Here is a 13031-nt window from a genome sequence, read left to right as displayed (position 1 = left end):
TCTCGGCTCACTGCACCCTCGACTTCCTAGGCTCCAGTGATCCTCCCACCTCAGCCTCCGGAATAGCTGGGACCACAGGCACATGCCACCATGCCTGGCTAATTTTTAAATTGTTTGTAGAGACAGGGCCTTCCTGTCTTGCCCAGGCTGGTCTCAAACCCCTGGCTCAAGTGATCTTCTCACCTCAGCCTCCCGAAGTGCTGGGGTTACAGGCGTGAGCCACCTCACCCAGCCAAAATCAGGATTCTTATTACTAATGAGAAGATCCTTTTGTGTTTATGTCTTTACTAATTACAAGTGAAAAAATGAATAGTGAATGGCAACTAACAGTGTCTACCACAAACAGCAAATGAAAAGTCTCTTAGACCAAAGGAGTTTGACACTTTTCAGAAGGATAAAGAAGGCCAGCATAGCTGGAGTGGGGGGGCGTGTGGTCCAGGACAGGATGAGAGAGCTGGCAGTGTCCAGATGACGTAGGGCCCAGTTTGGACACTGGGGTCTTCTATGTAGAGAAGACGATGTCTCCATAGCACAGGCAGCATTTCGTCCTAATTAATTCTTCCTTCAGCAAATGCTGATTGAGCACCAAGCACGGGCCAGCCCCTGCTACAGAAACTGCTGCTATGGTGGCGAACAAGACCGACTTGGTCCCTGCCCTCTGCCCTAGAGTGAATAGCCTAATGGCCAAGGCAGATGCCACACACATGGTCACACAGATACACTTACAATTAGAGTTGTGAGAAGTGTTGTGAAGAAGAACTGCAATGTGCTGGGAGAATATAAACCAGAGGGACCTGACCCAGCCTGGAGAGATCAGGTTAGACCTTCCAGAACAAACATTTAAGATGAGGCCTTAAGGCAGGATACAGAGGTTCACACCTGTAATTCCAGCACTTTGGGAGGCCAAGACAGGATTGCTTGAGGCCAGGAGTTCAAGACCAGTTTGGGCCACATAGCAAGACCCCACCTCTATGAAAAATACAAAAATTAGCCGGACATGGTGACAGGCATCTGTAGTTCCAGCTACTCAGGAGGCTAAGGTGGAAGGATTGCAGGATTGTTTGAGCCTAGGAGACTGAGGCTGCAATGAGCTGTGATCACACCACTGAACTCCAGCCTGGGTGACAGAGCAAGACCTTGTTGCAAAAAAAAAAAAAAAAAAAAAGATGAGGCCCAAATGCAGAGTGTGAAGGATTTAGCCAAGCAAAAGCAGAAGATGAGGTAAGAAGAGTGGTCCAGGTTCTGAAATGAGATGTGCAAAGGTCCTGGGGCAGGAGACCACTTGGTGTTTTGGGGAACAAACAGGAGGCCTCCAGGCCGGAATAGAAAGGCAGCAGCAGGAGATGAAACTCAGTAGGGACAGGATCATGTTGCTGGGGGTTTTGAACTTTATCTTAAAGCTACTGAAGGCTGAGAGAATGGCAGGTTGAGAAATACCCACAGGGTGGCTCTGGAAGCCAGCTGCCTGGGTGCCGGACCTGTGTCCGTTATTTTCTCCCTATGGTGAGCAAGTCAGTCAACATCACAAAGCCTGTTTCTTTACCTAAAATATAGAAATAAAAATGGTGTCCACCTATAGTGTCATTGTGAGAATGAAATAAATCATGTTAAAAGCAGAGCCCGGCACATAATAAGTACTCAAAAATGTTCATCATTTTTTATGTTATTAATCCCCTGTCTCTACCATAACAATATAAGCTCTATAATCTGCACATTTTTGTTCATATCTGTATATTCAGTGCCTATTACAATATCAAGCACCTAGAAGGCACTCCTGAACTTTTTGTTGGATGCATGGATGGATGGATGTGGGTGTAGATGGGTGGATGGGTGGATGGATGGATAGGTGGGTGGGTGGATGGGTGGGTAGATTGATGAGTGGGTGGGTGGATGGATGGATGGATGGATATTGGGTAGATGGATGGGTGGATAGGTGGGTAGGTAGATGGATGGGTGGATAGGTGGGTGGATGTATGGATGGGTGGATGAATGGATGGATGGATGGATGGATGGATGGATGGATGGATGGATGGATGGATGGATATTGGGTGGATGGATGGATGGGTGGATGGAAGGATATTGGGTGAATGGATGGGTGGCTAGGTGGGTAGGTAGATGGATGGGTGGATAGGTGGGTGGGTGGATGGGTGGGTGGGTGGATGGATGGATGGATGGATGGATGGATGGGTGGATGGGTGGATCAGTCAGTGGATGGATTAATCAATCTATTGATCTCAGGATAATATTAAGAGAAGCCACTGGATTGAAGTTTACTTTGGATGTCATCTGATTTTAACCCTCAGGGTACAGTAGCTAGATTCCTGTTCCCTACCTTCATCCCCCAGATCTTTCTAGTATGATGACTACATCTTTATTTCCTTTGTCCACAGGGTTGATAGGTGCTCCCAAAAGGGAGACCTGGCTACAGCTCCGAGCCGAACTGGAAGCTCTCACAGACCTCTGGCTGACCCACTCCCTGAAGGCACTAAACCTCATCAACTCCCGGCAAGTGGCAGCCCTTGTTTTCCTCTGTGCCACTGAACTTTCTTGCAGTAGACAGTGGTGGCTCCTGCATGTCCACACTTAGGAGAATTGGACTCCTCAAATTCTCACTTGCACACTTTCCAATTTTTTTTTTTTTTTTGAGACACAGTCTCACTCTGTCGCCCAGGCTGGAGTGCAGTGGCGTGATCTCGGCTCACCACAACCTCTCCCTCCCAGGTTCAAGCAATTCTGCCTCAGCCTCCTGAGTAGCTGGGATTGCAGGCGTGTGCCACCACACCTAGCTAATTTTTGTATTTTTAGTAGAGATAGGGTTTCACCATGTTGACCAGGCTTGTCTTGAACTCCTGAGCTCAGGTGATCCACCCGCCTCAGCCTCCCAAAGTGCTGGGATTGTAGGCATGAGCCACCATGCCCAGCCCAAATATTTAATAAAGCTTAAGTGCACAAGCCTCAGTGGATACCTTGGAGCATAGCTGAGCTAATAGCTGCAGAGACTTTTCAGGGCCCAACAGGTTTCCAGGTTTCTGAATTCTCCCAAAAGATGAGAACTGGCATTCAGGCTCCAGCTTACTCCAGTCCTCACCTCTCCCTATTGGCCTACACTTTTTATATATCTCTGATTTACATTACCTACAACTATTTAAGTGTATGGCCCTTGCAATACACATTTGCTTTTTATATAAGAAAAGTATTCCCCCCATACTACATTTCACCATGTCAGGCAGCTTCAGGCTTATAAGACAGGAATAGCCTGAGAATCCTTGGGCCCTAACATGCCTGAAGATGACAGCCACAGACTCCAAACCTATCAGATTTCCTGCCAACTGCAGGCTCATGCAGCAGGAGGAGGCCTGGCCTTGTGGTCCCTCTGAGTTCTGATCCACAATCTCCTTTGTCCTTAGGCCCAACTGTGTCAATGTGCTGGTCACCACCACTCAACTAATTCCTGCCCTGGCCAAAGTCCTGCTATATGGCCTGGGGTCTGTGTTTCCTATTGAGAACATCTACAGTGCAACCAAGACAGGTAGGGAGAAGCCACACCTCGGGGGTGATACAGGGATGGAGGGTAGGGTTAGCTTTCCATCCTGGGAATGGGATGTTTAAGGAACATGACACTGGGGAAATGGATGGAATTAGCCTATGGCCATGACTCAGATCCCCAAAACAGCCCCCACAGACCACATGCCTTAACTTCTGCTTCTAAAGAAATTGGTTAGGACCACAGTTTTCCAAAGTGTCTGTATGAGTTCAGATACAGGCAAAGCTGCTATAACAAACACACCCCAAATGCAAGGGCTTGCAAAAGAGTCAAAGCTGTTTTCTCCCTAGTAGAACAGACAGAAGTGAGTGATCCAGGCTGGTGGGGTGACCCTGTCCTCAAAGATATCCAGAAACCCAGGTCTCTCCCATTTTATTTTTCCACCATTCCTTATGGTTTTATTCTCATGTATGGGGTCAAATCAGAGTCCTAGCCCGTCGTCATTCTAGTGGGTCTGATATTTGAAGGCCAAGCTCAGAAGGCTATGCACATTACGTTCTACTCACTTCCTGTTAGCCCCAGCTTAGTCATGTGGCCACAAGTAGCTGCCAAGGAAGCTGGGAAATGTATTCCATAGCTGAGTGACTCATACTGTCACTCAATCTGGGATGCAGTGGTGAGATCATAGCTCACTACAGCCTTCAACTCCCAGCCTCAAGCAATCCTCCCACCTCAGCCCCCCAAAGTACTGGGACTACAGGCATGAGCTACCATGCCAAAATATCTTTAATTAGAAACTTTTTCCATTGTTTTTTCTCTAGAGCAAAAAAAAATTACTTATAGTACTTTGGCAGCATTTTCTTGGAACAATTTTGGTTTTACTGAAGTTCTAAGTCCAAACATTATGTACAAGAGCCTTTTGATTTTAAAATTATAGTAATAAGGGCCAAAATGGTTGTTGAATATTTTTCAACAAGATCTTGTCTTTTCATTTTCCCATTTTCCTGCATACGTCAAGTACTTTTGCAGGTTTATTTCTAATCTCTTTTTTAAATAATATTTTTATTTTTAATTGTGGTTAAAATTAAATAATATAAAATTTTCACCATCTTAACCCTTTTTCTTTTTTTTAAGATGGAGTTTCTCTCTTGTTGCCCAGGCTGTAGGGCAATGGTGCGATTTCGGCTCACCACAACCTCTGCCTCCTGGGTTCAAGCAGTTCTCCTGCCTCAGCCTCCTGAGTAGCTGGGATTACAGGTGTGCACCACCACACCCAGCTTATTTTGTATTTTTAGTAGAGACGGGATTTCACCATGTTGGCCAAGCTAGTCTCAAACTCCTGACCTCAGGTGATCCATCTGCCTCGGCCTCCCAAAGTGCTGGGATTACAGGCATGAGCCACCGCACCTGGCCATGCACTATACACTTAAAAATGGTTAAGATGGGCCAGGCGCGGTGGCTCACGCCTGTAATCCCAGCACTTTGGGAGGCCAAGACGGGCAGATCATGAGGTCAGGAGATCGAGACCATCCTGGCTAACACGGTGCAACCCTGTCTCTACTAAAAATACAAAACAAAATAATTAGCCAGGCGTAGTGGCGGGCACCTGTAGTCCCAGCTACTCGGGAGGCTGAGGCAAGAGAACGGCATAAACCCGGGAGGCAGAGCTTGCAGTGAGCCAAGATCGCGCCACTGCATTCCAGCCTGGGTAACACAGCGAGACTGTGTCTCAAAAAAAAAAAAAATGGTTAAGATGGCCAGGCGTGGTGGCTCACGCCTGTAATCCCAGCACTTTGGGAGGCCGAGGCAGGAGGACTGCCTGAGGTCAGGCAGTTCAAGACCAGCCTGACCAACATGGTGAAGCCTCATCTCTACTAAAAATAAAAAAATTAGCAGGGCGTGGTGGCGGGTACCTGTAATCCCAGGTACTCGGAAGGTTGAGGCAGGAGAGTCACTTGAACCCAGGAGGCAGAGGTTGCAGTGAGCCGAGACTGGGCCATTGCACTCCAGCCTGGGCAACAAGAGGGAGATTCCATCTCAAAAATAAAAATTAAAAAAAGGTTAACCTGGCTGGGTGCGGTGGCTCACGCCTGTAATCCCAGCACTTTGAGAGGCCGAGGCAGGCAGATCACTTGAGGCCAGGAGTTCGAGACCAGCCTGGCCAACATGGTGAAACTCCATCTCTACTAAAAAATACAGAAATTAGCTAGGTGTGATGATGCATGCCTGTAATCTCAGCTACTCAGGAGGCTGAGGCAGGAGAATCGCTTGAACCCAGAAGGTGGAAGTTGCAGTGAGCTGAGATGGCGCCACTGCACTCCAGCCTGGGTGACAGAGCAAGACAGTGTCTCAAACAAAACAAAACAAAAAACAGTTTCCAGCGCAGTGGTATCAAGTGCATTCAGATGGTTGTGCATCCATGGCCACTTCTACATCAGACAGCTGCAGAGACTCCGGAGCCTGCTCTGAGCCGTGCACTGCCTCCTCCTGCTGTGTTGCCCTGGGCAAGCTACTGACCCTCACTGTGTTTCCGGCTGTCATCGTCCTTCACAGGGGGATGACAACAGTGCTGACCTCAGAAGTTTGCTCAAGAACGAAATGATGAATACCGGGCCTTTGGGAGCACAGCTGCAGGCACCGAGCTCTTAATGAGAGGGTATTGGCTACAATCCGGGGTCCTCACAGAGCGTTTTTTCTTCCCTTCCTGTGTGTGTGCAGGGAAGGAGAGCTGCTTCGAGAGGATAATGCAGAGATTTGGTAGAAAAGCTGTCTACGTGGTGATCGGTGATGGTGTGGAAGAGGAGCAAGGAGCAAAAAAGGTACTTCTTCCGCCTCTCCAACTGCGTTTTCCTGCTCTTTTGAGCGCCCCTCGTGGCCTTACAAGGGCTCCTTCCAAGATTTCCGCCACTCCCCGTGGCTGGCTGGGTCCTCCTTCCCAGGCTCCTTGCTTGCCGGTCCATTCCATTTGCAAATCGCAGAAGCATCCTGAGTAATTTCCTTCTACAAATCCCCCTCTCTCCTCTGGCTGCCGCCCCTGGTAGCCCTGGATTGTTTCTGGGACAACTGTTCGGGAGCCTAGAGACACTCCGACGGGGCAGGCTGGTGGGGGGCCAGTGCACATGTGTGTGTTTTATTTAATACTTACTGATCATATGTTCCAGGAACCCTTCCCAGTTAATAAAGACAGCATTAAGCTAATGAAAAAGAAAATCCTGCATTTGTGATCTTGGGCCCATGAGGAGAGGACGGGGGGTTCTGGTGGCCACATCTCTGTTCTTGGAAAAGAAACAGCTGCCAAAGTCCTGGGTCTGGACCTGTCAACAGTGCCCCAGAGAGACTGCCACCCCCCACCCGGAGGCCTGGGAAGTGGATTGTTAATGTCAGAGAGCTTAATTAGGGGGACCTGGTTTCCCCCATCTCTGCCTGGCAGCAAATCCCAAGGAAATGCAGAAATGTTTAGGGTCTCAGCAGATGAAACCCAGAAGAAGAGGGAAGCCCTAGGGTCCTGGGAGAGGGCCTCGGGAGAGAGGAGCTTAGAAGGCTTTGCAGGCACTGTTTCCTCCACCTGCAAAGCTCCTCCCCTTTCCTGGAAGATATAGTCTCTATTATCAGCCGCCATGAGGTCCACTAAGAAATGAGCTCCTTCTGAGAGAGAAGGGGAGAAGGGATCTTGAGGGCAGCTGCCAGGGTCAGTCACAATGGTGTGTGGCCAGGCTGTGGGCTGGCATCTGGAGGTGCTGGCCTAACCCCACACCCTTCACCACCATAACTTTATTGCTAACATCACCATTGTGTTCAGTCCTCCAAAAACTCCTACAAAGTGGGTATCATTGCATCCCTTTTTTTTTTTAGAGAGAGATAGGGTCTCACTCTGGCACCTAGGCTGGAGTGCAGTGGCACAATCTTGGCTTACTGCAGCTGCAGCCTCTACCTCCTGGACTCAAGCGATCTTCCCACCTCCGCCTCTAAGTAGCTGGGATTATGGACAGGCACCGCCATACCTGGCTAATTGTTTGTTTGTTTGTTTGTTTGTTTGTTTGTTTTGTTTTGTTTTGTTTTTGTAGAGATGGGGTTTTGCCATGTTGCCTGGGCTGGCCTCAAACTCCTGGACTCAAACAGTCTGTCCACCTTGGCCTCCCAGAAAGCTGGGATTATAGGCGTGTGCCTGGCCACACCCCATTTTATAGATGACAGAGTTTGACACTCAGAGAGGTTATTTGCCTAAGGTCACACATCTGGCACGTGCAAACCTGCCTGTGTCATGCTCCAAACACCTAGCAGGGAGGAGATGGACTTACAGTTTCAAACACAGTTGGTTTTCACTCCTGAGCCAGTCAGCCAAGAGTACAGTCCGCCAAAGAAGACTAGGTACACACCCGCCACAGCAGAGCTCTCGTGAAAGTCCCAGTGTCTGAGGCAGAAGCCGCAGAACATTAGTGAGAAACAGTGTCCACCAGCCAATCTCTCAGCCTGACAAACAGAAGTCATTAGCCCAGGCCACCGGACACCTGAGCGGTGTGAAATATGGCCACAGGACCAGAGGCTTCGCCTGTTTCTGCTGACAGTGTTGTTAATATCTCCATTTTAGTGGGTCACTTGTCTCCACTTCTCCACGAGTGATGAATCCACTGGCATGTGGAGTCTTTAAGCCTGGGGTGAAGGCAGCTGGAACATTCTCTTTCTTCCACCTTTGCTCGTTCTCTCCCAGAAAATGAATCACACTCTTTTTTTTTTTTTTTTTTTTTGAGACAGAGTCTCACTGTGTCGCCCAGGCTGGAGTACAGTAGCGTGATCTCGGCTCACTGCAACCTCTGCCTCCCAGGTTCAAGCGATTCACGTGCCTCAGCCTCCTAAGTAACTGGGATTACAGGCATGAGCCACCACATCTGGCTAATTTTTTGTAATTTTAGTAGAGACGAAGTTTTGCCATGTTGGCCAGGCTGGTCTCGAACTCCTGACCTCAGGTGTTCCACCCACCTCAGCCTNTTTTCTTTTTTTTGAGACAGAGTCTCACTGTGTCGCCCAGGCTGGAGTACAGTAGCGTGATCTCGGCTCACTGCAACCTCTGCCTCCCAGGTTCAAGCGATTCACGTGCCTCAGCCTCCTAAGTAACTGGGATTACAGGCATGAGCCACCACATCTGGCTAATTTTTTGTAATTTTAGTAGAGACGAAGTTTTGCCATGTTGGCCAGGCTGGTCTCGAACTCCTGACCTCAGGTGTTCCACCCACCTCAGCCTCCCAAAGTACTGGGATTACAGGTGTGAGCCACCACACGCAGCCAAAATTACACTCTTTAAAGAGGGCAGGATTGGTCAGGTGGCAACCAGAATCTATCTTTGTAAAGAAAGGAAGGCTTGGCCAGGATGAGGGCAGGGTGGGAATGCTAGGGCAGTGAGAAGGTGTTGAAGAGATGAGAGCTGCTCCCATACGAGATGGTTTTCTGCTTCCTGTGAGCTGGGAATTATTTAGAAACTACAGAACAAAGAGAAAAGGATACATTCAGAGGACTTTGCTTGAGAAACTTACCTTTTTTTCCCCCTCCCTCTCTTCCTCTTTTCATTCCTTCTACGAATATTTCTTGAGCACCTACTATGTGCCAAGAGCCATGCAGTGCAGCAATGAGCATTGCATTCCAAGCTCAACCTTCCTGGGGCCTTTGCACTTGCTGTGTCTTCTACCTGCCCCACATTCCCCTCATCTTTGCCAGGGCCTGCTTAAATGACACTGCCTGGAGAGGCCTTTCCTGACCCAGCTCTCAAAAGTAGACAGACATCGCTGCTTTCTACCCTATCTCTCGTTCTGTTTCCTTCCTAGCACTTACCAGGAGATAAACTTATCTTGTTTCTTATCTGTGGGTTTATCTGAGTCTCCAGTGAATGCCCCATAAGTGTTTGTGACCTGTGAGAAGACCCCACTGGGGTCTGCCCCTTGCACCTTTATATATCTTCCTTTGCTCGCCCAGGGATGCTCAACCTGGGATGCCCTTCCCTTCAGTGACCTGCTAACTACGAAGCACTCATTCTTTTTTTATTTTTTATTTTTTTGAGATGAAGTTTCATTCTTGTTGCCCAGGATGGAGTGCAATGGCGCGATCTCAGCTCACTGCAACCTCCGCCTCCTGGGTTCAAGCTATTCTCCTGCCCCAGCCTCCCAAGTAGCTGGGATTACAGGTGCCCACCACCACACCTGGCTAATTTTTGGTATTTTTAGTAGAGATGGGTTTCACCATGTTGGCCAGGCTGGTCTCAAACTCCTGACTTCAGGTGATCCGCCCACCTTGGCCTCCCAAAGTCCTGGGATTACAGGCGTGAGCCATCGCGCCTGGCCTCCTCATTCATTCTTTGAGGTCTGGGTCTCATGCGCCTCTTCTCCCCTGAGATACCCCCATCCCATTCATGTCTACCATAAAAGAGACTGCTTCCTCTGGCTGGCTCCCATGACATTTTATTTACACCTGCCTTAATGATTTCTTTACATTCTTCCTGAGGTAGTCTTATTTATTATCTTTTAAACTACTGAGAAACCCCACCATTCTTTCCTCCACACATGCACATATATATATATATACAATTTGTCCTGCATCCTTCCTTTTTCCTATTTATCTAGATATGTCCCTAGCTACCCAGAAGGCTGAGTCAGGAAGATCAGTTGAGCCCAAGAGCTCAAGGCTGCAGTAAGCCATGATCTGCATTGCAGCATGGACAACAAACTGAGACTCCATCTCTAAAATTAAAAAAAAAAATTGATGAAACGAAATTCAGCTGGGCACGATGGCTCATGCCTGTAATCCCAACACTTTGGGAGGCTGAGGTGGGTGGATCGCTTGAGCCCAGTAGTTTGAGACCAGCCTGGGCACCATGGTGAAACCCTATCTCTACAAAAAATACAAAAGTCAGCCAGATGTGGTGGCATGCATCTGTAGTCCCAGCTACCTGGGAGGCTGAGGTAGGAGGATCACTTGAGCCTGGAAGGTTGAGGCCACAGTGAGCAGAGATCGTGTCACTGCACTCTAGCCTGGGCAACAGAGGGATACCCTGTCTCAAAAAAAAGAAAAAAAACAAAAAACAAAAAAAACTCACATCCTGACAATAACTTGAAGCAAGTACCACCTGCTGCAAAGAAAAGGAAAAGATAAAAACAAAAGCTATGAAGAAAACAGAATTGTGTCATCCTGACCTGGCTATAGCTACAGGGGCCTGCTCAAGACCCTCCAAGACCAGCTCTGTTTGTTCACACTGGAGATTGTCAAATGTTGGGGAGGGGTTCCAGCACCGAGCTGTGACCTTCTTCTTGAAGTAACAGGATTCAGAGCACTGCAGCCTCCAATTCCTGGCCTCAAGCAATCCTCCCGCCTCAGCATCCCAAAGTGCCAGGATTACAAGCATGGGCCACAGTGCCCAGGCAAGAACAAATTTTTAAAAAGGAATTGTTTTCCCACCGTACAATTTAACACCATGTCAGTGCACCGCCTAAGACCACGATAGTACCAACGGAGGCAAGAGGGTCAAACAGTGAACACACTGGGCAGTGCTGGATGAGCCCGTCAGAGCAGGCTCTGAGTGAATAGAAATGGTCGGCCATACCGGTAGGTACTGGCTGGATGTGGGTCTGCCAGCAACGTCAAGTGCCTCATAGTTTGGGAAGTCCCCACATGCTAGACTTGACTGGGTTGACTTCTCACATGCCGTCTAACCACGGGCGTGGGATCTGGGGGTGGGGGCAGAGGCGTAACCTTGTGGCTGGTGTTCTGTGTTTCAGCACAATATGCCTTTCTGGCGGATATCCTGCCACGCGGACCTGGAGGCACTGAGGCACGCCCTGGAGCTGGAGTATTTATAGCAGGATGAGCAGCATCTCCACCTACCATCTCGCCCTCAGACCCCCTCGCCTTCCCCACCTCCCCACCGAGAACTCCAGAGACCCAGATGCTGGACACCAGGCAGGGGCCCCACAGCCAAGACGTTGTGTCCAGTGACCATCTCAGAAGCCATCCATCAGTCCAAATGAGGGTTCCGAGAAGCAAAGTACCCAACTTTGGCTTCGGAGTATTTGACTTTGGGGCAAAGGGCTGGCTCATAGTCTAGACTCTTCTACAAGACTCACAGAACAAAAGCAAGGAATTGACAACTTGGGGGAGGCCTGGTGATGAGGAGGGGACGGGTTTGTCTTGTCTTCTTTTTAATTTATGGACTAGTCTCATTACTCCGGAATTATGCTCTTGTACCTGTGTGGCTGGGTTTCTTAGTCATTGGTTTGGTTTTAGTCTGGCATGTGGGGTGGTTCACAGTTCTAATGTAAGCACTCTCTTCTCCAAGTTGTGCTTTGTGGGGACAATCATTCTTTGAACGTTAGAGAGGGAGGCAGTTTGAGCTGTTGAAAAGACTATTGCTTAGTTTTGTTTTTAAAGACCCTACTTGACGTCATGTGGACAGTGCACGTGCCTTACGCTGCGTCTTGTTTTCTAGGAAGAGGGGGATGCTGGGAAGGAATGGGTGCTTTGTGATGGATAAAAGGCATTAAATAAACCACGTTTACATTTTGAAGTGGGGGTAGGATGTGGTTACTTTATTACCACTCGAGACTTCCAAATGTGTTGGCCTTTTTAAGGACTTTATCAGTTGCAAAGAATAAAATCCAACTCACACTGGCTTAAGCCAAGAAAAGTGGAGTAGGGGGAGGGAGGATGGAGAAGAGGGAGAAAAAAAGGGAGGGAGGGGAAGAAGGACAAAGGGACAAGTGTCTCCAGGAACTTTAGGTGGTATCTGTCTGGATCCAGGTGATCAAATGAATTTCTCTCGTGTGGCCTTAATTCTCAGGCAGGCTCTTTCCTGTCTGGCAAAGATGGCTCTAAGAGTCCTTCAGCAAAACCACACAGACAGAGACCACCTTCTTCACCGTGCAGCGAAAGCCTCAGGATTGTAACTCATTGGCCAAATCTGAGGCTCAGGCAGCTCATGGAGCTGGATTTAGGGTTGGATTCTGTCACAAACAGTAAGTTGAAGAAGCTGATCCTCCAAGGGAAAGAAAATCAGTGAGCTGTTATTAAAAGAATTGGGGGAATTGAGGGTCGGACTGGAAAATGCAACTGACTCCCATTCCAGTGGTAGGACTTCATTTTCCAGTGGATGGGATATGAGTGAAGGATCCAGTGTAAGGGGCAAGGAGGGACATCTGGAGAAGTTCTGAAGACATCTGGAGCACTGCCACTACCCATAGTAGACCAGGCAGGACCTGGATCTATCTAATTGGATGCTAAGCAGGAATATAGGCTCCTTCCTTATTAATGTTGGTAAAATCCTGGATTATCGGTCAGCTGATCCATGTCATGGGAGATGGAGATCTTAACCACTGGAGTCTCAGAGCTAGAATCTCTGATGGTTAGAAAACTATCACCGGCCAGGCATGGTGGCTCATGACTGTAATCCCAACACTTTGGGAGGCCAAGACATGTGGGTCGCTTGAGCCTGGGAGTTTGAGACCAACCTGAGCAATATGGTGAAACCCCATCTTTACAAAAAATACAAAAATTAGCCAGGCGTATAGCA

At 48.5% G+C, this 13031-nt stretch overlaps 1 protein-coding gene across 1 annotated transcript in view; it reads left to right on the top strand.

Moving 5' to 3' along the window:
* Positions 1-12029, top strand: part of LOC108533311 (eyes absent homolog 2) — a 48137-nt gene extending 36108 nt beyond the window's left edge. The window contains exons 4-7 of the mRNA XM_017877889.1: positions 2391-2505; positions 3408-3529; positions 6203-6303; positions 11245-12029. Coding sequence (XP_017733378.1) covers positions 2391-2505; positions 3408-3529; positions 6203-6303; positions 11245-11325 — 419 coding nt within the window. The 3' untranslated portion in view covers positions 11326-12029. The remainder of the gene's footprint in view (positions 1-2390; positions 2506-3407; positions 3530-6202; positions 6304-11244) is intronic.
* Positions 12030-13031: the final 1002 nt, after the last annotated feature.

The sequence above is a fragment of the Rhinopithecus bieti genome, unplaced genomic scaffold (genome assembly GCF_001698545.2).
Source record: "Rhinopithecus bieti isolate Rb0 unplaced genomic scaffold, ASM169854v2 scaffold_10347, whole genome shotgun sequence".
Lineage (NCBI taxonomy): Eukaryota > Metazoa > Chordata > Mammalia > Primates > Cercopithecidae > Rhinopithecus > Rhinopithecus bieti.
The sequence above is the reverse complement of the archived record's forward strand: the minus strand, read 5'-3'. Positions and strand labels throughout refer to the sequence as shown.